Below are 27,669 nucleotides of genomic sequence, written 5' to 3' on the forward strand. Positions count from 1 at the left end.
AGCCACCCAAAGAGCAAAATCAGCAGTTAGCAGAGCAGGGAGAGAACAGACATGGAAATGCCAGCAGAGATCCCAAGTGCTGGTGGGTGGAAAAGAAGGGCCCTCAGGCTAACCCGGGACTTCAGAAGTTACACAAGAACACAAAATTATGCTTCCACGCCCACTACTTAGTTTCTCTGCTCATGCACTTTCTATTTTATTTGCTAGTGAAGCATTATAAAATTTTGCTAGCAGAAAACGAGAAATTAAGCCAATACAAGACTTGCACTGGTCTGGTTAAACAGGGAAAATAGGGAAAAATACCAATTCACCAAAGCTCTTGTCATTATTTAAAAAAAAAAAAAAAAAAAAAAAAAGGTCTTAATGTAAAGCCAAGTTACAGACTGCTCTAAAAATGCTTATTCTACAGCATTATGCACCAGCATAATGAAGAGATGCTAACTCTGCTCTTCTGAGCTCCTCCTGTCCCTAATGACTGCTGTGAAAGAGGGGTTGACTTTGGTTAAATACAGCTCTTCCTATTTCAATAAAATAAGGCAGTACTGCTTTTGGGGAGCTCCTTTAATCAGAACTTCAATTAATTCTAGCTACTAGATATAAACAACAGCCTAGAATGTCACAAATGCAGTGTCTCAGATCACTGCATCAGTTATTAAATGCAAAATTTTCCTTCGCTGAAGTATGTGGTCACTTAATCAAGGTTTGAGTCCTTAAAGCATTTCCATGAGTGGGATGCCTAGCTTGTAGAGTCACACTAAACAAAGATTAGGCTGTGGCTGACGAGTGCCTGATGTGGTGTGGGTGCTCTGAGCACCTCTGCTCACAGAGGGCTTGCTGCAGGACTTGCCTGGTATATATCCCCATGGTCTGCACCACAGGGAGCAACAGGCTCTGGAACACGTTCTTTCTTATCTGAACATCACAGAATCATAAAACAATCTGGATTTAAAGACCATCAAGTTTCAACCCACCTGCCATGGACAGGGTTGCCAACCATTAGTCCTTCATTTGTTTGCTTCTGTATACTGGGAAAGTGAGGTTATACTTGGGTAAATAAAGTAAGGGTTGGTATCAGAGACACTGAGCTCTCTGTAAGTAAGCTACAACAAAGAATGACTGATATTTATTTTTTTTCTATTATATCTTTACTGCAGTGAAACACAGCGGTTTCTTTGAAGATCAACCTGACTGCAAAATCTCCCTTAAACAAGACGGGAAAAAATATAAATACAAATCTCAGTTTTTCAACCTCAGACTACAATTAAAATTTAACATTTTTAGCACTGCATCATTATTTTCACAAGGACTGATCAGAAAACAGCAATAACCTAAAGCTGTTATTTGTACCAGGACTGACTGTCACAATTCACTTCCAATGCTAACATCATCCTTGTGTCTATCTAGCCAGCTCACTTGCCCTCACTTACTCCAGAAAGTGGGCAATTCCCAGCTTGTCAGGCTCATGTTATGCATGGGCCTCGTTTTGAAATGCCCCAAGCAAGTGCAACTCTGGGCTCAGAACCTTTAAAAGACACAGCCTGGATAGTTAACTTAACCACCTACTGTTGGGGAACAACAGAAAAAAAAAGACATTTTAAAAACACCTACTTCTACTATCATTAGAATCCAAGTATGAGCACATGAAAAACATTTTAACATGTAAGAGAAGCCAAGAACTTATTTTATCCATTAGAAATACAAGGCAGCAATGAAACAGATTTTTGAAAAGAAAGGAATATGTTTCAAAATGGAATAGGAGATATTTTGTTTTGGTTTTTTTTTGGAGGTTTTTCCCTATTTTTCACATCAATTTTGAAGAGGGATTTTGACAGACAAGAAAGCATAAAAGGGGCATAAAATAAATGAGACTGGCTGCTGGGACAGAGGGCTATAAAGTCTACTTCTAATTCTCAGAGAGTCCCTGCCGCACTGTGCAGCTACTTCCTCCTGTTATATCACGGAATCACACAGAATCACAGAATTGTAGGGGTTGGAAGGGACCTCTAGAGATCATCGAGACCAACCCCCCTGCCAAAGCAGGTTCCCTACACCAGGTCGCACAGGTAGGCGTCCAGGCGAGACTTGATATCTCCAGAGAAGGAGACTCCACAACCCCCCTGGGCAGCCACTTTCTACACATCTTTAAAGCAAGTTTGCTTACTATTGTCTCGTATTTTAAAATGTGTTAGTACCTATGCAGCACTGAATAAAAACACTGCATTACGCATTACTGTTTTATATTAAAAGGAGAGTTGCTATCTTGGACACAGTGAAGTGGACATGAGAACTTTTGAAGCTATCAATACCTGAGTAATACTTTTTTTTTTCCTGTTCTTTTCCTGGGAATGCCTAAAGAAGTTCAGTTGTAAAGCAAAAGGTACGTCCTCTTTTAAATCACCAAGCACAAAACCACAAGCACTGCAGCGCCTAAGTTCATAACAGCACATACACATGGACAAGGGAAAGCATGCAGGAAACATTTCTTATCATATACAGTCAGCAAAATGGCCATTCTTTAAGTGTCTAGCTTCTGGATGACAGAAGTTTCAGCTAAACAACATACTCAAAATACTCAGAAGGAAACACTGTCCCATTTTTACAGAGAATTAACCTGAACATTGTTCCCAAAGGAAACAAAGTATATTTGGGACAAGGGAAGAGAAACAACCTCTGAGACGCATGCAAACCTCAGTCATTTCAAATTCACATTCTTTACACATACATATATGTATACGTGTCATTTACTTATAAAAAATTAATGGTTCATCACCACTGGAGTTTGTCGAAACCTCCCCACAGTGCAACAGCGAACAGCCACCAAGGTTTCAAAGCTGGCTGGACAGCTGCCAACAGCCCCACACTTCCTCTTCCTTTTGAGCATGAAGCTGTGCATCTCCCTTCTACCTTCTGTAACACAGTGTTCAGAGCAGTGAGCACCCTCAGTGTGCCTGCTGGGCTCTGACAGTACCATGCCACGCAGAGACCGCGTGTGTTTGGGGAGCACGCAGGGAAGGAGGCAGAGGCAGGAGAAGCAGCTGAAGCGCATTAAGCACTGATAGCAATCTCTGGTTACAGACAGAAATTAGCAAAGTGAAAACTAAAACAGGCTTGCCTCCCTCTAAACTCAACACAACACAACCACTCAACATAAACACATTATAAAAAAGAGACAGCTCAGTTTAAATTGTGGAGCTGGCAGTGCCGATGAGACTTTGGCTTTTACAAATGAACAACGGGTGTGCCTTCTCTATCTAAACTAGCTTTAGTGCCATCCTTCGTGAACAGAGCTGGCATTTCTGGGCTCCCAGCCACACATGAACTACAACAGATTGGGTTAGGTCCAACCCTGAGCCCATACAATGTGCTAATGTGGAAAATATTACGCTCTCTTTCCCAGAAAACAAATGCTGGATTCAGTTTTCAGAACCTATTACTTCTATTCCCATTTGGCAATGCCGGCAGTGTCACCTATTTATCAGATACTCTTATAACATGGAGTTACTCAACATGACCAGCCATGGAGTTTGTGTGATCTTCTTCACCAGGCAGGACTATTTTACCTTCTATGTTGAAACTGAAGAGCGGAGACAGGGAAAGCAAATAAATAAAGCCACAATTTCTTTTGATGCTTAAAGGGCATGATCCTCAAATTCCCCACACATAGCACCAAAGCCACAGGCATCCCAAGTTTCTGCTTGTGACATTCTCACAGGCTGTGCCACCACAAATATCTGCTAACTGGAGTTTGGCCTTTCCTCACTGAACCCCATCAGCCAGCTCCTTGGGGGACCTCCACCCACCCCAGACAAAAAGCCAGAATTCATGTCTCCATGAGATGGGATCTCCACGTCAGAAGGCGTACTCCTGGCATCACTATTTATTTTCAGCTTTATTAATTCTTCTTAGCGGGCCAGGGAAGACATACATGACCTGTGGAGGAATTTCCTGCTTTGATTTTGTTGTTCCAGAGCTATACATCAGAGTATGTCAATATCTATCATACTGGTATCTCCTAAGCATATCTCTGGGACAATATTTAAGCTTCTTCTATAATAAGTGAGCAATTATTTGGCATAGATGATAATACTGGAAATCTGGCAACATACCAGAAAGAAAACATGCAGTCATGCATCTCCCGAAAGATAGAGTTTGGAAAAGTATTGAACATATTTTTTAAACAGAACATGGTATGAGTTTAACATTGTTAAAATCTGTTCAAATATTTTTAAATTAAAACTACAGCAATTCTGTAAACAAGGCAAGGCTATAAGGTAAAGACAGTACATCCTGTTTTCCCATCAAGACACATTCTGCCTCCCAATTCTTCTAACTCTTCTCTGAAATACAATTTCCATATCAGGTATCCACTTATTCTATTATATTTGACCAGCATAACAGGGTCTCTGAACTCCTGCACTTGAACTCCCATAATGGTTCTAGAGATAACCATGCATGTTTTGGGCTCAGGTATAGTAAAAACAGGAAAAAACTGTTAAAATTAGCAATACATATTGACAAAACTGGCTTCGGAACAGAGGTAATTTGCCAGCTATTATTAATGGTTGCTCCCCAAGCTTTTTGTTTTCTACCCCTCATTTGCCTTTTGGCTTGTGGTTAGCTTCTTTTTTTCCTTTACCTTTTCCTCTTTATTTAACTAGTTTGAACTAGAAACACAGACTTCTTCGAAGACAAGTATTTTATTTATGCTGCAGTACTTAAAGAACTCAGTAACAATCTGTCTCTCAGTGCTTACTTTGTTCTGGGTCTCACCACAAGCATTACTCACCAAGTTTTAACTACCCTGTTGGTGAGTAAGTGTTTCACAAAAACATATGTAGCATGTACGTGGATCATTGATACATGTACATTGATGAAAACATCATATTTTCATCAACATGATGAAATGCTGTTACAGAACTAAGAAAACCTAGTTCACTAGTCCTGTTGCTCACTACCTAAAAAAAGTGAATTTTCCCTCCAAAAACAAAGATTGGATATAATCAGTTTATATAACAAATATTGGCAATTTTAAAGAAATAGCAGTGAAAAATAATTACTAGTTTCAGATATTTAGTTAGCCAGGCTTGCTTTTTCTCCCAGCTACTTCTTTCCCTCCCTTTCCCTCCACGAACTCAGTTATTTGCAGCCTTCCTTTCCAGTGCATTAGGGCAAGAAAGGTTATCTGGATACTTTCCATGCACACACGTATACTCAGTGCATCACATAAGACTAGGAGCTTTTAACAATGCAATTCTTCTCACTTCAGCACAATATAATTTATCCTAAGCACTGCTTATGTAACATATCATAAAAGCATACAGAGAGTAATTTCAGAATATTTGGAACTGCATCTTTTCAATAATGTTAGGGACAGAGAGGAAGAAAAATGTATTCCTCACTGGAGCTGAAAGGAAGGTTTTAGAAGCGCAACTGTTAAATATGTAAAGAATTTGAAAGAGAGTGAGGTTTGGAGCTTCACTTGTTTTTTACAGGATGGTTGGAGCAGAGGCAAAACCACAACAGGAGCAGGAAGGGGAGAACAAGTGGGAGGAACATAGCATGTAGCGATAGATGGGTACGTGGGAAGCTGTAAGGCAGTGAGTCAACACGAGGTTTTGAAAGTAGGAGGGCAGTTCTAGGCCAGACGCTTAGTAAGTCAGCATGATATCAAGAGACAGATTTAGCTTGGACAAGCTTTAATTTAAGAAGCAGAAACATAATAGCTCAATATTTGCAACTTGACGTAAGGATGGACTGAAAAAAGAATTGGTTTCAGTTCTGATGTCTGACTAAAGATTTTGTTCTCTGTATTTCCTGTTTACTTGATATCAAATATATTAAAAAAGCATACTCCTAGGACCAGAAGATACAAGTACCGCTAAAGCCAACAGCGGTTCAAAAGGCACATGTGGCACCAAAGGATGCTAATAAATCACATCAGTGGAGCCAGTAGAGTCAGTACCTCCCCAGCTGTACCTGAGCAGCCTCTTCCACCCCAGGGGAATGCCATACACATACTGAGACCAGAAATGACCACAACTCCCTCTTACACAGCAAGAAGCCCCAGCAGTGCAGGGCAGTGCCACACAGGACAACCGTTGCCTCTTCAGAATGTTTCAAAGCACTGACTGGCTTGTCAGTGCAGCTCTGCAATGTACATAAGCTGCCTCTCCAGATCCTCTGCCATAACAGTGACAAGTTAACTTAATTAATACTGAGAACAGTTTGGATGTCTGCACAACAGGTTGCCAAAAAAATGAAACAAGGAAAAGGAAAAAAACCCAACGCAGATTACTAACAACATTTGCTGCATAATGTAATTCAAATCTATCTGTAAGATCAATACAAGCCATGTTTATTAATGCCACACATTATGTCTTAATTTGAAACATAATTGAAAGCTTGTTTCTGTACTGCTTTAATGTTAATGATAAAAGTATAGTACATAACTGGTTTATTTTTGTAAGACCAGAATTAAATATACAACATCGATTTTCTCTCCAATCTTCTTACTGAGATTAAAACACAATAAAATGAAAAAAAATACTGCATATATTTGCACCAGGGACTGGCAAGAGATAGTAATATATCTTCCTCTGTTATACTTACAATTTCTGTTAACAGCACAAAACACATACCACAAAACACAAATAAGTGTAACCACAAGCCTTTTACACCATGTCTTAAAGGGTTGGATTGGTTAGATTTTTACTGTTGTTGCTATTATTGAAAGCACCAGACAACAAAACTACTCTGCACTGGTTTGGGTACCACAATATAAGGATATAAAAGTATTAGAGACTGTCCAAAGGAGGGCTAAAAAGATGGTGATGAGTCAAGAGGGAAAGGTGTATGAGGAGCAGCTGAGGTCCCTCTGTGTGCTCAGCGCAGAGCAGAGGAGCCGAGGGGAGGCCTGATGGCGGCTGCAGCTCCTCACAGGGAGCGGAGGGCAGCACTGAGCTCTGCTCTGTGTGACAGCGACAGGGCCCGAGGGAACGGCACGGAGCTGCGTCAGGGGAGGGGTGGGTGGGGGTCAGGGACAGGTTCTGCACCGGAGGGCGGTGGGCATGGAACGGGCTGCCCAGGGCAATGGGCTCGGCCTGAGTGCCGGAGTTCAGGGAGCGTTTGGACAGTGCTCTCAGACATGGGGTTTGGATTTTGAGTAGTCCTGTATAGAGCCCAGAGCTGGATTCAGTAACTCTCGCTGGTCCCTTCAACTGAGGATACTCTGATTTTATGATTCTATGAAATTAAGAGGAAAAAACAGGCAGACAAAGCAAGGAGCTTAAATTTTTGAGCAGGCAACAAGAATGTCCTTTGTATACAAAATTATGTCTACAAAGCATTCAAGGTGTTTTCTTTTTAATGGGAAAGCATCGCCTGAACACAGGTTTTATTTCACTACAAACAGTAAATGACAGCTGCTTGGGCCCACTAAAGCACTGCAGAAACACAGCGAGTCCAATGCCCCTGAAGAGGAGGTGTGTGGTAAGAGACAGAGGTTTGAACTACGAGCAGGCCACCACCACCAGCTGGATGTTTACCAGTGCTCAAGGAAATAGCTCTTTCTGAATGTTCCAGATAAAATCACATTGGAAACAGCTCAGCTAACCACAATGACGCTACCTCTGCTGTTGGTGGATAACAAAGGTCAGGAGCCCAACTACAACTGAATGTCTGATACGCTCCTTGGTAGAAGCAAGTGCAACTGCCAGACATCCAGCATATGATGATATATGAATAAAAAAAGAAACGCTGCTACTGTTTTCTGGCAATGTTATTCTATACTTCTTACTTCAGCTCCCTAGGGAGCTGTTCTGAAGATGTGGTTATCAAACAAACAATTTCAGACACAGGCACCAACAGTGAATGTTTTATCCCAAAATGAGTTATTTTTCTAAACATCAGTTCTTTGGAAAGTGTAAACATACATTTGCTTTGGAATGTTTTGAGCAAGATGTCTCAACTCATTTCACCCACTTTCACTGCATGGTGGAACAGCAAAGGACTACAGGAAGTACTTTTCACCGGGATCAGTCAAAACATAAGTTCGTGTCTCACTCAAAGCTTCCTCCTGTCTTACCAAAGATAGTACCCGTGTTGTTCACTGAACACCTGTTCAGAGGTCTAAAACATCTTGGTAGATGTGGCAGACTTAGCATCGCATCAACAGCAAGAGTTTCTACAACAGAACTTAAAATAAAGGCATATGCAAAATCACAGCACTTGAGGAAAAGCAACTACTTTTTACTGTCACAGGAAAGCTGTAGAATGGTCATCTAGTATGTGCTAAAAATACACTGAAGACACTGACTTGCAAGCTTAGAAGACACATGCATTCACTGTGCTTTCCATATGGAAGCAACACTATGGTGCAGAATGCCTGCAATGTATTTTCTGTGCAGTGCATGGTCAACCACTAGGCAAAGAATACACTGCTTGGAAAGACTAGCAACTAACCAAAATAATAACTACTTCATGCAGAATCTTGTGTATCTAACAACACTTCTGTTCTCACATTTTTCCAAAACTATCAAGGAGTAAAAGGGATGAGTTGGATGTATTCAGCTTATATTCAGCAGACTGCTGAAACCACAGAAAGATGTGGTTCTGTTTCAAATAAAATCATAGAATTATAGAATGGTTTGGGTTGGAAGGGACCTTTAAGATCACTTAGTTCCAACCCGCTGCTATAGGCAGGGACACCTCCCTCCAGACCAGGTTGCTTAAAGCCCCATCCAGCCTGGCCTTGAATGCTTCCATGGAGGAAGCATCCATCCTCACCGGGCAACCTGTTCCAGGGTCTCACCACCCTGACAGTAAATAATTTATTCTAATATCTAGTCTAAATCCACCCTCCTCCACTTTAAAACCATTTCCCTTCATCCTGTTGCTACACGCCTTATAAAAAGTCCCTCCCCAGCTTTCCTGTAGGCTCCCTTCAGGTACTGGAAAATCTGTAAGGTGCCTGGGAGCCTTCTCTCTTCTCCAGGCTTAAGAGCCCCAACTGATATGTATGTCCCCAATGGGGATATACATATATACATACATACATATCCTAATCATGTTGAAATATCAGTACTTAGGTTAAGTGCTCCATCCTTTCACACTCCTGTTATCACAAGAAGTCTAGTAGTAGCAGGTAAAACAAGCACCAAATGCATATAAAATCTCTATATAAAAAGGATCAGAAAAATATTTGTTACTGAAATTAATAAAAATCACCTTAAAAATAGCCTTTCATCTATGCAAACCAAAGATATACTTTATGTATAGAATAAAATCAGTAGGGTTAAATAAGCTTTACAATAGAGTAATAATCACAGGAATATGAATAAAGTACCAAAAAGCCCTTGTACATAGTGAAAGCACATTACTATAAATATAGAAAAGTCACACTTTTTACCTAATTTTTTTAATGTATAAAATTAATGTTATCATGGAGATGATGCTAGAGGAGTTAAACAGAAATTTATAAAAATATTTGAAAAATAATTATCAGTGTTAGAACTTCTCTCAGAAAGGCAACTCCATGTCCTTCCTGACCTGAATGATACAGTACTGAAGATCATATGTAAACCAGAATATTTTAACTTTATAGCTTTTAAATAAAATTGCAGCTACAAAATGGTTCTACACAACCACATACACGGGAACCCATTCTTGCACGTTCACAGATATACAAGTTAAAAACCACATATCCATTGACTTTTTTCTTTTTCTCAGCACAGATGGCATTTCAACAGGAATTTTTTTTTGCTCCACAGCTAACACAAACCACAGAGAAATTACCCTTACTGAATATTGCCTGCTGTTTAAGAGTGTTTTGAAATTACACTCCATTTTTTCAGGGAACTGAAGAGCTGAGAACAAGATGTCCATTCACAGTGGTAGCTAGCAGATAGAGCAGCAATGACTGCTGAATGCAGCTCCTCAAGAACCAGTGCCCAGTGCTCGTTGTAGATTAAGGACACATTTTTCCTATGTGTCACATTAGAAGAATTCATTGAAATCTGCTTGATAATGAGATCACTGTCCATTGGCAACTTTGGTCACACATGAAATAATTCAGCCCTTTGTCTTGACTACCAGTGAAATTAGGTTTAAAAGACATTTCTATGGATGGAGACAAATATTCATTTCTTTGAAAATAGAATTTTCTAGAGAAACTGAAAACTTATTTACGTGCATATACATACACATATATGTGTGTGCATATATGTATCAGGACACAAGCAAAATCTTCCTTTAGGCCTCCTTTTGAAAACAGTGATCACCTAAAATAATACCAGCCCCAGTAACAGGCAGTGGGAAAAGCTTAACATGACCATCATTAACTGCACAAACAATTCAATCTGTGTTTAGTTTTTACTACAATAAAAGAAAAGGGACAATAACACTGACCAAAATCCCAAATGGCTAAATTCCTCTCCTAATGAGAATACTGTTGTATCCTTCAGAAGAAAAGGTGCTCCACTTACATTTTAGAGACAGAGACAGAGCAACAACGAAGAAATCTATGGGATGACTTGTTGCTACAGAAAAACCCACCAAGCAGAAAGGAATTCTGAGAAGTAGCTTTCCTTCACTTTCTTGCTTGTGCAATCAGTAGCAAATACCATTCTGCTCTCACAGGATCAAGTACAGTAAAACAGGCTGAGATACCACAAACGTACATACCTGGCATTATACCAAGATGTGTAAAATTCACTACCCAGTGCAGAAGATTGTTAGTAAAGAACAGAAAAAGCAGTCTGATTTATTCACGAGATTAATATTCACTGTGATTTAGACATTACTGAAAAAAACAAATCTCAGATAATTTAGTCTCATCCAAAACTCACACTTTAGCAAGAATAAATTCTGCTAGAAAGGCTAGCTAGTATATATCTAACATTGGTCATGAAGGTCAATTGCATGAGTCACATAACCAGCTGAAATCATTATAGTCATAAAGCCATGTATAGGAGATCTTGAAGCTGTTGGATGGATATACATGCAGTACAACACAACAAAACAGGACTGACAAAAATACCCAATGGAAGAGAAAGTAGAGATACATTATGCACACAAAGAAAACTCTTCTTCAGTGATGGATAATACATGTAAGTAATTTTTTCAGCAAACTATCTTCCCTGACATATGGCAGTGAGGACTTACGAATTTTGACACGTGAGTGTGTCAGTAGTACTGGTAACAAGCTCAGCCATCCCAGGTTCAGCCACCCTTTGAATGGGATAGTCCCCCTGATCATGTCCTCTGCTCCTCAGCATCACTGAGACCCGACACACCTCATCACATGATAGGTCAGATTTTCACAGCACAAATGCAGTCACAAATGCATCTATGGACATTTTCCCCTTCTCTGTTTTAGCACCACAAGCAGCTGGTTCATCTATCATGGCAATGAACACCGAGGCAAGGGATCTGGAAGATCTCACTTAAATGAGTAAGGTGACTTTGGGAGTTACGGTTTGGCTCTGTTGTAACTGTAGTAAGCACCTGCAGAGTTTTTACTTGCAATTTAATCTACATTTTTCAATTCAACTTCTGCTACACTGCTTACATGTGCATTTTCAAAGGCCCTTAGAGTTTAATATACACATGCATTCCTTCTGTAAGGTAAAGAAGATCTAGTACTAGAAAGCAGGATCAAGAAACACATGAAGAACATGACTGCTTTTTGTCTAAACCTCTTTTCCCCCTTAACAATGGGATCCTAGAAGGCATGTCTTTTTTGCAGCAGACCATGACAAGCAGTACACCATCAATATTAAACATAATCAAGCTCTAATGACTGCTTGGGTGAAATCCAATGAAGCTGCACACAAATTTAACTAAAGAAGCCTAGCAAAACAAAGCAACAATTTAATACTTCAATAATTAGCTGGTGCGGATATTTGGAGAAGCTGATTTTAAACACATGGTATTGCCAACTACCAACATTATTACAGAAGCTCTGAAACATGGGAATTACTCCGGGTGTAATTTTCATTGCATGAAAAACAATGGGTTTCAAAGTTTCCAACTATGATGAATGCACAGAAAATAGAAACTTAAAGAGATGAGAACATTCAGTCCAAAGGGTAGTTGGAAAAAAATTGAAAAATGTCTAAATGAAGTGATTTTGAGCTGGAAGGAAGTTTGCAGAAGCTTGCAATAAATTTGCAGCACAGCCTGGTTTCTTGGCCTTCTGTTTTCTTCTATTTGCCTGAAAAGCACCATCAGCCAACAAATAGTTGACTCCCTCTGAAACTGCCTGATTGATCTGTTCTGCCAACATTACGTAGCAAATAAAAAAGGAGCTCTTCCTTAGTGAAGCTGGGCTTTTCTAAAACAGAGCGAGAAGACTGCATCTGAATAAACATCTCTGGGCAAACAAAACAGCACAATGTGATCATTGGGTTCTTCTTCCTGCAAGTACATCACAAAGTCCTCCTCCTGAGGATATCAGAGTTATGCAGATATACTGCTTTTGATCTCTGAGTCAGGCTCCTGGAGAGGTTTGGCTAGGAAAACACGCAAATGTTCCCACTGAAATGCATGCTGCATCACCAGCCATGCCCAGCAAGCCGCAGGGATCAGCAGCAAACCCCCTGACCAGAAGGTTGCCCAGAGCTACGTTCCTGGAGATACCAGGCAAGAAAATCATTCCAGGACAAAAACACAGCACTGCCTAAGCTGTTTCCTTACAATGATGGCCAGAAAACATGGCTACCATTTATTTTGCTGTAGTTTTCAGTGCCTCTATTAGAAGTGCGTAAAATGGCAATGAGGGAAAGAATTTCCTAAAGACATTTCATTTACTTTATTTCAATTCTATCATATATTTTTCCAATAAATTATGAACTAATTAGCGGATAATGTATAGTTACGTGAATAAAAATTTATTTTGTAACAACAGTGCAACTCTTTCTTAAAAAAAAAAAAAAAAAAGAAACACAAGACAGGAAGATCCAACATATGTGACTGTCACTGTAAATGGCTTAACATTGAACAAGGCCAAAGAACTAGAGGTTTTTATTGCACAATAGCTATTTTCTCACTATCGTAAGTACTTAAGCAACTGAGGTTTAGCTCTGGCTTTTCATTTAAGAGCACAAACAACGTAGAGAAAATTCAGCAGTTGGAAAATTTGGATTTCTTCCTTTTTTTTTTTTTTCAGAGGAGATACAGTACTGGAGGGATCGGGTGAAGCATGTGGCAAGTGGATAATACATATACAATATTTTGAGTTCATTTAGTAAGAAGTTAACAAAATTATTAAAACACTACCACCCTCCAGAAGGGTAGGAGTGATGCCTGTTCATTTCCTTCCTTGATTCTCTACCCCTTTTGGACATTTCAAGTTGCTCCCTTCCGTCATACCAGAAAAGATAGAATCACAGAATCACCACGGTTGGAAAAGACCTACAAGATCATCCAGTCCAACCATCACCAATAGTTCTCACTGAACCATGTCCCTCAACACAACATCCAAACGTTCCTTGAACACCTCCAGGGTCAGTACTCCACCACCTCCCTGGGCAGCCCATTCCAGTGCCTTACTCTTTCAGAGAAGTAGTATTTCCTAATGTCCAGCCCGAATCTCCCCTGGCGCAGCTTGAAGCCATTCTCTTTAGTCCTATCATTGGTTACACAAGAGAAGAGGCTGACCTCCAGCTTACTACAGGCAGTTATAGTGAGCAATAAGGTCTCCCCCGAGCCTCCTCTTCTCCGGACTGAACAATCCCAGCTCCCTCAGCCGCTCCTCATAAGGCCTGTGCTCCAGACCCCCCACCAGCTTTGTTGCCCTTCTTTGAACCCGCTCCAGGGCTTAAAGGTCTTTATTGCAGTGATGGGCCCAAAACTGGACACAGTACTCCAGATGCGGCCTCATCAGAGCTGAGTACAGGGGACAATCACTTCCCTGCTCCTGCTGGCAACACTATTTCAGATACAAACCAGGATGCCACTGGCCTTCTTGGCCACCTGGGCACACTGCTGCCTCATGTTCAGCCGAGCATCAATCATTCCCCCCACGTCCATTTCCTCTACGCAATCTTCCAGCCACTCCCCCCCACGCCTGTAGCGTTGCCTGGGGTTGTTGTGGCCAAAGTGCAGGACCCGGCATTTGGCCTTGTTGAACCTCATCCCACTGCTTTCAGCCCAGCTATCCAGCCTGTCCAGATCCCTCTGTAGGGCCTCGCTACCCCTCAGCAGATTGACACTTCCAGCCAACTTGGTGTCATCTGCAAACTTACTGAGGGTGCACTCGATGCCCTCATCCAGGTCATCAATAAAGATATTGAAGAGGACAGGCCCCAGCACCGACCCCTGGGGAACACCATTTGTGACAGGTCGCCAGCTGGATTTAACTCCATTCATCACCACTCTCTGGGCCCGGCCTTCCAGCCAGTTCCTTACCCAAGAGCCAAGAGTGTACCTGTCCAAGCCAAGTGCTGCCAGCTTCTGCAGGAGAATACCGTTGGAGACAGTGTCAAAGGCTTTGACGTTACCTTTGCAAGAAATGCAGAGAAGTTTGAAGGGCTTCCAGATGCAGCTGGTCAAATCACATCTGTTTAAATGGAGTTTTAATCCCACCACCACTTCCACATGTTTACCCTTATGTTTCACTTGAAAGTAGGAAATTTTTATCCCTTGCTGTCTGCTGCTCACCTTCTAGTCAGTCCCCACAGCACAAGCAGTCTGTACCAGAGCTGTGTTGCAATCACTGTCCAGGCCCCCACTCCTCCCAGCTCTGCTGCCACCGATCCAGGCTGCTTCTCCTCTTTCTCGCTGACTTGCTTTGGGATTAAGAGTGGATCTTGGTGCATAACTGATGAAAATACAAATGAGTGAAAAGGCTCTGCTAACTTCTACACTGCTGCCTGCTGGGGACATCATCTTTGATCGCAGCTGACCTCTGCAGATGTAGCTGCTCAGAACACCAGCAGAGCTGGGCTTCCTTCTGCCTACAATGCAACGCTATTATTCTCTGTGTGGCACCACTCTTATTACAAAATGACCTTTCACTACTCAGATCCCAGGGATCTGTTCTACGTTTGATCGCTTGTAGTTGAACTGCAGGTCAACAGAAATGTATTTTCCTCTGTTCTGTAGATAAAATCTCAATTCTCAGAGATAACTGCAGTTTGTAGTGGAGTTGTCAGACCGCTTTCCCCAAGACCTGTACTCTAAGCACCAAAACTGATGATAACTTAAAACTTTGAAAAGTGATAAGAAAATTTGAATCCCTTGCTTTATATTAAACAGCTAATTTGCTAAGCTAACGGTTTTACTGGACTCATCTGAGTTTGAAAATTTGGAGTGCTATACACCTTGTGTAGTATTTGTGTGTACAATGACAGAATGAAGAGATCTGGAAAGGGAAAGACTTCATGCTTTTAAATTCATATCTCATTTCTGTATTCCAAAATTTTAAAAATTAGCTTTAAAAGAAAAAAAGCCCTGATCTCCTACTTTAATCTAGCAGAAACTTCCAATAGAGCAGAAGAAAGAGACAGAAAGGTCTGCAGGTATAATGCAAGAAGAAACAGAAAATGTAAACAATCAACTTTAAAAGCTAATGAGCATTTCAGTATCAAAATTCTCCAGTATGTAATAAAATATTGGTACATTTAGCCTGATACTATTACTTTAAAGATCTGCCCTATGCAGCACCTTGAGTATGCCAGGAATGCGATGTTCAGGACACCTCCCTGGATGAGTCCATGGCACTGCTCCAAACACAACAGAAGAGCCTGAACCCACACCTTCCATCCTCCAGAAAACTGCACTACTGCTGGGCTGTTAAATATGGATCTACCCCTCCTCAAAAAACAAAATTCTACTGTCCACATTCTTCACTAGATTCCCATTTTCCATACACAGCAACCCAACTGTCTCCCCTCTGTATTTCCATCTACAGTAATTTCAGCACACCTTAATATGAAGCACCTGAAATGCCAGAGACCACGATAAAATATTTTCACATGCTTTTAAGTTTGTAGTCTGTGAGCAATAATCAGAGCACTGCAGCACTACTGCAGCCAAGTCTGAGAAGCAGCATTTATCACACCAATATTTTGTGAGTTGTTGAATATTTGGATACAGAGCCTCACAAAGATTTTCATTCACATTCTCTGGTATCCTTAAAAACAGATGAGATAGGATGGACTTTGTTTCATGAAGTGGTCAAAGTGAAGGATAACTTTCCATGTTACCAACTCTCTTGCAGACACTGTTCCATAGCTCTTATGAAGATACTCATACGTTCCTGCTAATGAAGATTTTGCAGTAGGATAAACTTGTCTCTAAACCACTTTGATATTGTTCAGGGTTTAGTAAAGTTCAACCTTCCTCTTCAATTCGCCATTATCAGCAAAGCTGATAATCTCCTCAGCTCCATCAAGTTTTAAAACAGAATACAGAGCAAACTGCATTTTCATAGCACTTCAAAACACTACCTAAGTTTGTTCTCAAGATGGTGTATATAGCCACGTGAAACTGAAGATCATATTCACCTCCTGACTTCTCCCACACTTTTGTAAACATCGTATTATTGTAAAGAGGCAGGAGAATGTCAAATGCCTGGCCTTACATTCCTTTGTACCCCAGAGAACATGACTTCTACAGATTCAACAGGCCCTACCGAAGATTGGGCATTCCCCTCATTACAACAACAAGTATTTAATAAGCTCTCCAAGCAAAGGTTTTTGCACACTTCTTGTGTGTTGTTGACAAACAGGACAAAAAGCCATCTCCCATTCCAATGGAAAATCAAACGTGTAGCAGTAGTGACCATGATACTTATCACACTACTGAATTTAGATTCTAGATTTGTTGCCTGCTTTCTTCCTTAAGTCTCCTAATACAGCAGCTTCACTTGCACATCTGAAAACATGCAAAAAATTCTCTTCAGTACATAAGATCTTACATACAACAAAATATAGCAACAATGAACAATTTTACAAAACACTTTTGCAAACAAATATGCTTCTTACCATCTTAGTATCCTGTGCTCACAACTAGTGTCATAATTAGTTTTAAAGGGGTATTAAAGATGCTTATTCATTCTCTTTGCCATATTGTTGGGGAAAAAATGTTCATCCCTCAGAAGAAAGATGATCTCGAAGTTACAGCAAAGAGGAGCTTGACTCTTTGAGATGGATTATCTCAATCAAGTCAAATAAAAATCTCCTAAAGCCTGAACCTTTATTTCGCAAATTTTAAAATGGATGTGCTAACATATGCTTTGAGCAGGACACTGCACTAGGTCACTTCCTATGGTGCCTTTCAACGTGGATCTTCTGATCATTACATTTGTTCTGAGCACTCAGTCATTATTACAGGGCTGATTATGAGGGGAAAAAATAAGTAAGCATCCTATTTAATGCACAGCTGTTTACTAGGTATGTGCCTAGTAAATGCCATGTAAATGCCTAGTATGTGCCTTTGACAGTTCTGTCAAAATGCTTGTGAACTTTGTGGTTTTCACAATTGTCATCCATGAGAGCCAGAAGAGAAAAATGATTCTCTTCTGGATGACATGACAAAACATGCAGCTTTACGTTCGTTTTTAGAAAGCAGTCAAAAAAACAGCAAAATGTACAGTTTGACTACTTCATAAGTGACATTCTAGAAAATAAACATGCTAGGAACTTCACTGTATATCATACGCAAGTGTATTTACCAGGAACATTAAAAAATATATATATTTGCAGATAAACCGGTGTCAACATATAATCACAAACAGGAAAAACTCTCCCATGCACTTGTTATCTTGCAAGACAGAGCACCCAACTTGGTATCAGTTTTTCACCATTGTTTCAAGAGAATCTGTTTAGCGTTACTGGATATTTTTCTTTTACACTAGTCCTTGCCTAGAGGAGTCATTCCTTTTCTGTCTCCAAGTAAAGAATTCCTTCCCAAAAAGTTCAAAGTTTTAGATGTTGTTTTTCTATCCCCTTCTCTTTAATCGTTATCCAGTACAAAATTCTTGGTTTCTTTTTCTCTTACTATTATTCCACCTAAATGTCAGAAAAAAATAAAAATATATAAATAAATCTGGAATTTCTTGCTGCTATATAGATAATGCATAACAAACATAAAAGAACAAATATTTTTTTTCTCAAAATATTTCCCTGTAAGTATTTTATAATTAGAAGTGTCACAAAAATTTATGTGTATCCAGAAGAAATCCAAGGAATAAGAATTAAAAAAGCAACAACAAAATCCCTAAATTCCCATTTCATACAAATTTTATTTTCCTGCACTGGCTTTTCCTCACCACTTTTTTTCTGTTAATTCATTTCATAGACCACATAATGACTCAGCTTTTGCCCCACGTAAGCAAAGGGTGGAAAATATGATACTACAACTTCAATTTCTAGAATAAGTCACTGTACATTCCTGTGAGTAATAGGTAGCTGTAGGTATGATCCTATGTCACATTTAGAAGATTATTTATCAGGCAAAGCTAAAGATGGGTCAACAATCTCCCCCTGTTAAGGTACATCCTCTTCTGGGCATATCTCAGTTGCAGCACATGATAATAGCAAAACCATTGCAAGTCCTACATTTCTGGCAGCCTCAGCTCCTGCTACTGTTTGCTACTTTCTAGCAGATCTCTCAAGTAGAAGAGTCGACATCAACTTTGGGCTGCTTAAACACGAGTACCAGTTTTAACAGTTCACAGTACACTTGGCAAAGTTGCCTTCAATATCCCACCAGGAAGAAAAAAAAAAAAGGCACACATGAAAAGCATAAAAAACCCCAACAATCAACAACAAAACCAAACCAAAACTAACTTGTCTTACCTTGCTGGAGGCACATCAATATTTGAAGAGACAACCTTGCGCTTCTGTTCCAGAAGACAAACAGAACGAGTGTTTTCCTTTTCATACTCATGAACTCTGCTTGTTTTTTTGGTCTCTGCTGTTTTTAGATCTTCCTCCTTTGTGGTGAACAGGAGAAACTGTTGGTCTGGCAGTTTTTGACTGATGTCAGTTTTTACATCCTCCTGTTGAAATGCAGGGAAGGTCATTTCACGCTTGATGCTGGGTGCCTGCAAAATTAAGAGCAATTATTAAATTTTTCTCTTATTCTTCTAAAAAGTGGTGGTGGTGGTGGTGACCCCATATCCATGGAAATTTTCTTCTACTTAGCTCTTTGAATCAGAGAATACTATTTCTTTGCACTTCATAAATTCTCGAACTGCTAATTAATTTCCCCATAGTGTTAAAGACAGACCAGGAAAATAAGCAATTGTTGGCCATTTGATAAAGCAACCCAGTAAGCCTTAATGTTAAATAAAAAAGGTATTGGAATTGAAATTCCGTAAGCCACAGTACGCACAACTTATATTTAATGCACACACATTTGTGCTGTGTAACTATTCAAAAGAAATTCCAACTGTTCTCATCCTAAAATCCCGTTAAATGTCAGAATTTACACAGATGGTTTTCTAAAAGGCAACCAAGAAATAAAGGAGCTTCTGACAGCCATTTATGTGCTTTTAACATCAGGAGCTTCAACCACTAACTTGCCAGAAGTTCCAAGGCTGGACCTGGGTGGCAGTTCCCTCCACTGAAGCCAAATGGCCACCAGAAGACAGAACAACCTGGCTGGAATAGATGTGCTTCCACAGCACGTGTGTGGTGTCTAGAAGTCTTCAAGAATTGCAAAGTGGATTTTTAGACACCTGTTACTATTACTACTGATATTACAGTGGAGAAATCCAGGATGCATTACCATCAGATACCAACAGCACAGATAAGCAGGAATCCTTTCCTATGTAAACTCTACCACCTCACTCCTTTTCATTGTTCAAAAAATTTATAAATGTGTAAGTAATTAATACATATGTATACAAATATATATGTATCTCCTCCCCACAAATCTATTATAGCTTTCAGATCTTGGCAGGTATAAAAAGGTGCAACCTATTTACAGTTCACAAGGAAGAGTCTTGCCAAGGTAATTTTGTTTTGTTATGCTAAGTATATGTCATATTTGGGACCAGTGAGTTAATGTCTCTCATTCTCGTGTTTCCATGGAAGGACTTTTGGCACTTGCTTCAAGAACAAAGCTGAAATTGTTATTTTATGAATGTAAATAGTACAAAGAATTAGTCATTTTACACTTCTTCACACACAAACAGATGACACATAACCAAGAAAATTTGCCTGGAAGACAAAACAATCAGCATGTGATCACAGAATTAAAAGAAGACATATAAACAATACAAATCTAATTATGACTAATGAGTATTTTTTGAAAACTTAAGATTTACAGAAACGTCTTTTCTGACCTTCTGTTTTCATGGATATAGACCTGAAATAAGTGATGTACTGAAGACAAAAAAATGTCTGAGATTGCCCAGGTTCCAATATCCAGCCAATATCCAGAGATTATGCAAAGCCAAATGAAGGTGTGCATAAAAATTTGAATTCCACTGTTTTATCATATTCCTTGGCAAAGGCAGACTCCCCCCTTCTCTACTCTCCAATTCAGTCTGAACCACAGAATGGCTGAAGTTGGAAGAGAGCTCTGGAGGTCACTTGGATCAATCTCCTGGCTCAAGCAAGGCACTAGAGCATATTACCCAGGACTGTGTCCAGGCAGCTTTTGAATATCTCCAGGGGAGGAGACTCCTCAATTCATCTGGTCAATCTATTGCAGTGCTCTGTCACCCTCAAAAGAAATGAAGGATTTACTTGAATTCAGATGGAACTTCCTGTGTTTCAGTTTGTGCCCATTGCCTCTTGTCCTATATCACTTGGGCACCATAGAGAAGAGTATGGTCCTATCCTGACACCTCCTTTCAGATACTTATATACACTGAGGAGATCCCCCGTGTCTTCTCTCTTCCAGGCTGAACAGGTCCAGCTCCTTCAGCCTCTCCTCATGTGAGATGTCCCTTCAGTATTTTAGTAGCCCTTCACTGGACACACTCTAGGAGCTCCAGGTCTCTTCTGCATTAAAAAGCCCCAAACTGGACATTACTCCAGGTGATGCCTCACCAGGGCTGACCAGAAGGGAAGAATCACCTCCCTCTATCTGCTAGCAGTGCTTTTCCTAAGGCAACCCAGGACACCATTGGCCTTCTTGGCCAATAGTGCATAATGCTGGCTCACGTTCAACTTGTTCTTCGCCAGGATCCCCTGGTCCTTCTCTGCTAAGCTACTTTCCCATAGGTCAGCCCCCAGTTTGTACCATTGCATAAGATTATTCTTCCACAGGTGCAGGACCTTCGTTGAATTTCAAGATGTTCTTCTCTGCCCATCTCTCCAGCCTGACAGGACCCTCCCAAATGGCAGTGGAGCACTCCAGGATATCAGCTACCCCTCCCGGTTTTATATCATAAGCCAATTTGCTGAGAAGGCCCTGTATCCCTTCGTCCAAGTCAGAGATAAACAAGTTAAACAATACTGGACTCAGTACTGACACTGCTAGCTACACACCTCCAAACAGACTGTGTCCTTATCACAAACCTTTAACTGACATGGCATTGTCAGTTCTCAATCCACTTCACAGTCCATTTACCAGCTCCCACTTAGTGAGTTTGAGGATATCGTGGGAGACAGTGTCAAAAGTCTTGTTGAAGTCCTGGCAGACAACATTCACTGCTCTCTCCTCATCCATTCAGCCAGTTGTCCCATCATAGAAGCTAATCCAGTTGGTTAAGCATGATTTCCCTTTGGTGAATCCATGCTGACTACTTCTAGCAACCTTCTTGTCTTCCACATGCTTAGAGATGGCCTCCAGGATAAGTTGCTCCACTACTTTTTAAGGGATGGAGATGAGGCTGAATGGCCTGCAGTTTTCCAGGCCCTCCTTGCCCTTTTTGAAGACTGAGGTGACATTTGCTTACTTCCTCAGTCATCTCTCCTCATCGCCATGACTTTTCAAAGATTATCAAGAATGGCCAAGCAGCGATGTTCAGCAGCTCCCTCAGCACTTGTGGGTGTATCCCAGAAGGGTCCATTGACTTGTGGGTGCCACATTTGCCAAAACCAATCTAACCCTGTCCCCCTCAAACAAGGGAAAGCCTTCTTTTCTCCAGACTTTCTCTCTGCTCTCCTGGGTCAGGGATTCCTTTGGGCTGGCCTTGGTATTGAAGTCTGAAGCAAAGAAGGCATTCAGTTTCTCTATTCGCTTTATTCATCAGGATGATTTTGCTTTGTTTTCAGTTTTTGTTGTTTGTTTTTCTATCCAATATATTCATAATTTTACCAAAGAAGAAAATAATTTGTTCTCAGTGGGACTATGACATTTTATTCATTTTCAACAAATACACTGTCACACATCAGTAAATTTACAGTCCTACTGATCACAAAAGGTTGCAGACGACTAAATTAATAGTTAGACAAATAAAATCAAAAACATTAAGAACAGAATCATTTTTACTGTGATATATACCAAACTGTTATGCACACAGAAGGAGGGTTGAAACTAGATGATCATTATTGTCCTTTTCAATCCAGGCCATTCTATGATATGATATAATATTCATATTCAGCTCAGATACAGTCAAGTAACGTTTGGGTTTTCATATTTCAATATGTCATAATTAATAGCCAGATCCATCCAAGTGTGTGAAAGTGAAAAATGACCACAGATTTAAATATTCAGAAGGTTGCAGAAGGTCCACTAACAAATGGACAGATCAGGTCCATTGGTTAAATAGCCAGAAATGGCAGAAGACCACATCTAGTGCTTATTCTTTCTGTTTTCAACAGATAATTGGAAAAAAAAAAAAAAGCATCTTTCTAAACTTCCCCTGATTTCAGATAAAGTATCTTCTCTCCTTTAAAAACAGGTGATGATAACAGAAAGTCTGGACTTTAATTCAGGGGCTACTGTCTGGTAACTCTCCCCTGCTCTGCAGACAGCTTTTTTTTCCTTTAATTCATCCATGTCTACAGAGCCAGTTCCACCTGAAACATCTGCCTTTTGTGGAAGAGTATATGACCTTTTTGTGGCAATCCAGCAATATATATGAGCAAGTTAATGTGAGAGCATCATGTGCCACAGTAATTTGACTGATCAAGTGTCTCACTGTTTGGTAAACCCATTGATAAACCATTGGGGCTACTCACTTTTCATGTTCTGCTTCATGATCATTCATAGCTGCGAGATAGTATTACCAATTTCTAATGTATTTTTCTAGATAAGTTAGCTGCTCTATCTTACCAGAAACATTTTTTTTTCCCCATGAATCCACCACAGCCTTTTGACTATTTCAAGGCTTTTGGCAGTTCTGTAAACATTGCAGCAAAAACTTAGTGGAATGTCTAGTACAAGCAGGCAGTCTCACAGATAAGACTTCTGATACTTAGCATTTCTCTCTCATTAGCTGGGAAGTAGTTAAACTACATGATTATGGTGCTAGCTAATGGTTTGTTTTTTCTTACATACTCGATACTTTCCAACATACCTCAATACTTGCCACCTTACTGCCTCCAGTATCAACGGCTGATAAAAGCCTCCATAATTTTTTCCATTATTTATCACACGTTCAAGCCACTTTATGTTACAGTCACTGCTTTTCTATGCAACTCTTTGCATATTTTTCCCTTCAAGCCATCAGTAACCTTCAACTTGCTTTGAGCCAAGTGCTTTGCAACCTGCCCTCAGGCAACTGACATTGCTTGGAAGTTCAGTTACAGAAATACAAGTTATAAAAGATCTGCAAATTTTAACCTGTCGTTGTTTCTATCTGCAGTTACCGTCACCTCCCTTTGACAATTTCCCTCCTATCACTGTGGGCATGTGAGACTTTTGATACACTTGGAAATGACAGCTGAATGTTACCTTCCTGGAGCTCAGATCTGGTACTTGCACCCACTTGGGCCCTAACCCAATTTTACTCTTTCTTTTCCTTTTCAAGAAGTGCTGGCCCTCCCACTCACACTCCTTCAAGTTTTCAACATCTAACAGCAGGAATATTTCCAGGAATTTCTTCAGAGACAAGGATAGGGTTACAAAGCCTCTGCCCTTGATTAGTCTGAAGTATTCCCCCTCTCCAAGGTCAGTGCAATGGTGCTGTACTCTAGCTACACTCAGGCAAACCAGAGGCGGGTGCTGCTTCGGCCAGAGAGTTTGGTAATCTTCTTATGAAAACTGAAAGGAACTTTTCTCTCTGCTTTGGTTTCTAGCCAGAAGCTTTCCTAAACCAAAAGCAGAAGAAGCTTTACTTTCTGCTTTGAAGTTGCCAAGACCATGACACATATTTTGGTTGAAGTTCTTATTTTAAGCTTAAATTTGTTCTAAATTATTTTTTAACTCAAGTAATTTAATCTTACATTTAAATGGACACAGAATCACAGAATCACAGAATTGTAGGGGTTGGAAGGGACCTCTAGAGATCATGGAGACCAACCCCCCTGCCAAAGCAGGTTCCCTACACCAGGTCGCACAGGTAGGCGTCCAGGCGAGACTTGAATATCTCCAGAGAAGGAGACTCCACAACCTCCCTGGGCAGCCTGTTCCAGTGCTCCGTCACCCTCACCGTGAAGAAGTTCTTATGCACATTCGTGCAAAACTTCCTATGCTGAAATGGTCACCACACTGTTAATATTTTTAGTGTCTCCATCAGCACATTACATTTTTTCTTTCCAAAAGTCATCTTGGCCTGCCTATGGAAACCTACGTTTGGTAGTACCTTGCCACCACCGTGTTGCCAGTCCTGAATTTCATGTGCCCTGATCAAGTTGATGCATTGCAATGTAAGTCCTGCCCAAATTCAAGCACACTCCATATCAATGCTGTTTTTGAGAAGTTTTAGATATATTTTTCTTTATTCACTATAGAGGATGTGCGGACTACAATTTTTTCGATAGTTTATACCTTAACATATCTGCAGACCATTATTAATCTGCCCAAAGGCATATCCCTGATACGATGATCACATTGCAGCCAAACTTCAGTCTCTTCCAATTTCTTGGATTTTGCCCTGAATAGCAATAAATGTGTTGATCAAACAGCTCGAGTATTGGACCACCTAACCAAGGGATCAGCAAGCACTGGAATAAGAAGAGGTATACTTAGAATCAAACTGAAAGCCTTAAATTTGACAGACTATAAATTCATATCTTGAGTACAATCTCACCGGGCTTTTTAGCACCTTCCTTTGCTTCTGGTGTATTGTTGATCAAAAACTGAAGATAGTTATTTTCAAATAAGTCACTAATATTTAAAAGGCATTAAGACCATAGAATCATAGAACGGTCTGGGTTGGAAGGGACCTTTAAGATCACCTAGTTCCAACTCCCTGCTATAGGCAGGGACACCTCCCTCTGACCAGGTTGCTTAAAGCCCCCATTCAGACTGGCCTTGATGTCTGTGATTTCTATAAGCTGACAAGTATTAGTATCCCAAGAATATCACAGTTTACCTGCACGTGACTCAAATGTACAGAAATGCCCCTGTAAAGGTTAAAACTGACCCTCACATATGTCCTTTCAGGTCCTGTTTTCTTGTGCAGTACCTGTTGATTTAGGTGGGCATACCAGGAGCACGGATCTTATTTTTAAAACCCTTTCAAGGGTCTGCACAGGCTGACAGCAACAGAAAAACAATCAGAATAGCTACGTCACGTAAGGCACACTTTGCTACCAATTCTACAGACAACTCAGGGGCTAATTTACCAACAAGGAGGTGGGCATCACTGAGTGAGATGGAACAAAAAGAAAATAGCTGCCCAGCACGCAGCATTGCTCATTCCAATGGCACAGCATTCAACCCACAGTGAAGCTGCACTGATCTGTGCCACTGGAAGGTGACTGCATTTGCCTGACCTTCTGTCATTTTCCTCTTCTGGGAGACAACTGCTAACTCCAACTTGTCCTCTTGGGTCTTCTGGGACTCTGCAAGGACCAAGACGCCTGAGCAAGATCCCTCTGTACATAGTTTGTATCCTAGGGCTGGGGTAAATAAAATAGCCATGCATTATTGCCAATTTGTGCCATTTTGTGTTTGTTTACTTTTTTCCGTACAGCTGAAGTAGTTCACATTACAACAAAATAAAAGTGCCTCTAAAAAGACATTTAAAAGTACTTTATGAGGATGAAGAGTGTACAAAAACTGACTTCATTCAAACCTCTGGATAAAAAAAAATGCTAGTGGAAATGTGCTTTGGGAAAATAGCTGCTCAAATAAACAAAATCAGCAACACTATAACTTAATATTCTTGACACCATTATCATTTTCATACAAACTTCCTTTTCTCCCTCAACTCATAAAGTCATACTTGCAGAACTACAGGCCACCATAATCAGACTTGGCCCCAGTGCCACTTCATTCCAAAACAAAGATCCCTCACAAGCCACCCTGGCTGCTTTCCAAAAAGATGGGTGAGAAGTTCTTTTAAAAAAAGCCACCAACCAAATCAACACACACCCACACATCAATGCTCACTGCTCCAATTCTGGATAAATTTGTATTGTCAACACATAAACGATTTCAAGTTAATGTTGAGATCCTTGGTTTACATACAATAGTAAGACTGTATAGCTTCTAAAGAAGGCACAGTTCAAGATGGGGATTTTGGAATGCCATCTCATTGCCTATGAGACCAGTTGGTGTCATTCTACCAGAAAGCCCTCTCCTGATTCCTAGGAAAAGCACTGATAGCCACAAGTTGGTTTAGTGCCCACCAACCTGCCACATAGCTCTGTTGCATTTCACAAGCTATTTTTCCATTCTGGCTTTGTGGCCACCTCTCCCACATTCTGAAATAGACGCAAGCATGCTATGTGTTATGGACCGCTACTAAAGCTGCCATCTGGTGAGAAAACAAAAGTCACAGGATTTTTTAAAAACAAGGCTCTACCATTTTTGACTCACAACTGAACAAATATGCAGCTCAACAGAGGAGAAAAAGGAGGAATCAATATATTTCAGCCTAGCATTATTCATGGAAGGTGTTAATGCATGCCTATTAGTAACAATGAAATGAATACGTTTGACATGATACACATTCATCCAAAATAAGAGATCAATACCTGCAAGACTATTTTCAAGCACAGCCTGAGCAGCAGGCTATGTTCTAGGGACAACAATAAGCCTATCCATTTTTCTGAACAAGAAAGAAATCAGGAGCAGAGTTGACAGCAAACAGAATAGCAGCAATGAGAAACACTGAACTTATTACTGAGATAACATCATACAAGTAAAAAATATTTAAATTGAATCCCTGTGAGGACAAAGGTTTTCGTTTATTCTTACTACTTCATACAGTATTTGCAATTTGAGGTATTTTAGCAGCATCCTTTATGTAAAAAGGATCTCATTTTTGCCATTCTGAGATTGCGTTCTCACCAGAAGGAAAGAACACGTTGCACGGACTGAATTTTCATTTAGCCAGAAACCTCTATTCATACAGGAATACAAAGAGATAAGACATTCTTGTAATGATGCTTGGAAATAATCTGCCCTGAATTTCAATGTATCATTACATTTTGGAGCACACTTTGCATTTAATTACTTGCTTCACCAGAGGTTGCTCATTATACATAAACCGTGTTAATCTAATCACTCCAAGCATTTATAAACCACTGCTCTCTAACATTTAAGATGTAGCATCTTAAGGTCACTGTACCTGTTCTCTCCAATATATCAGTGTGACTGTAGTATTTGTTTTCAACCTAGCTAGGACAAAGCCCATATCTTCATCATTTGTCT

At 40.2% G+C, this 27,669-nt stretch overlaps 1 protein-coding gene across 1 annotated transcript in view; it reads right to left on the reverse strand.

Moving 5' to 3' along the window:
* The window catches only part of ZNF704 (zinc finger protein 704), a 94,256-nt gene that overhangs the window by 57,970 nt on the left and 8,617 nt on the right, over positions 1–27,669 (reverse strand). The window contains exon 2 of the mRNA XM_085221334.1: positions 18,801–19,048. Coding sequence (XP_085077460.1) covers positions 18,801–19,048 — 248 coding nt within the window. The remainder of the gene's footprint in view (positions 1–18,800; positions 19,049–27,669) is intronic.

This window comes from Meleagris gallopavo, chromosome 3, assembly GCF_905368555.1.
Source record: "Meleagris gallopavo chromosome 3, MGAL_WU_HG_1.1, whole genome shotgun sequence".
Lineage (NCBI taxonomy): Eukaryota > Metazoa > Chordata > Aves > Galliformes > Phasianidae > Meleagris > Meleagris gallopavo.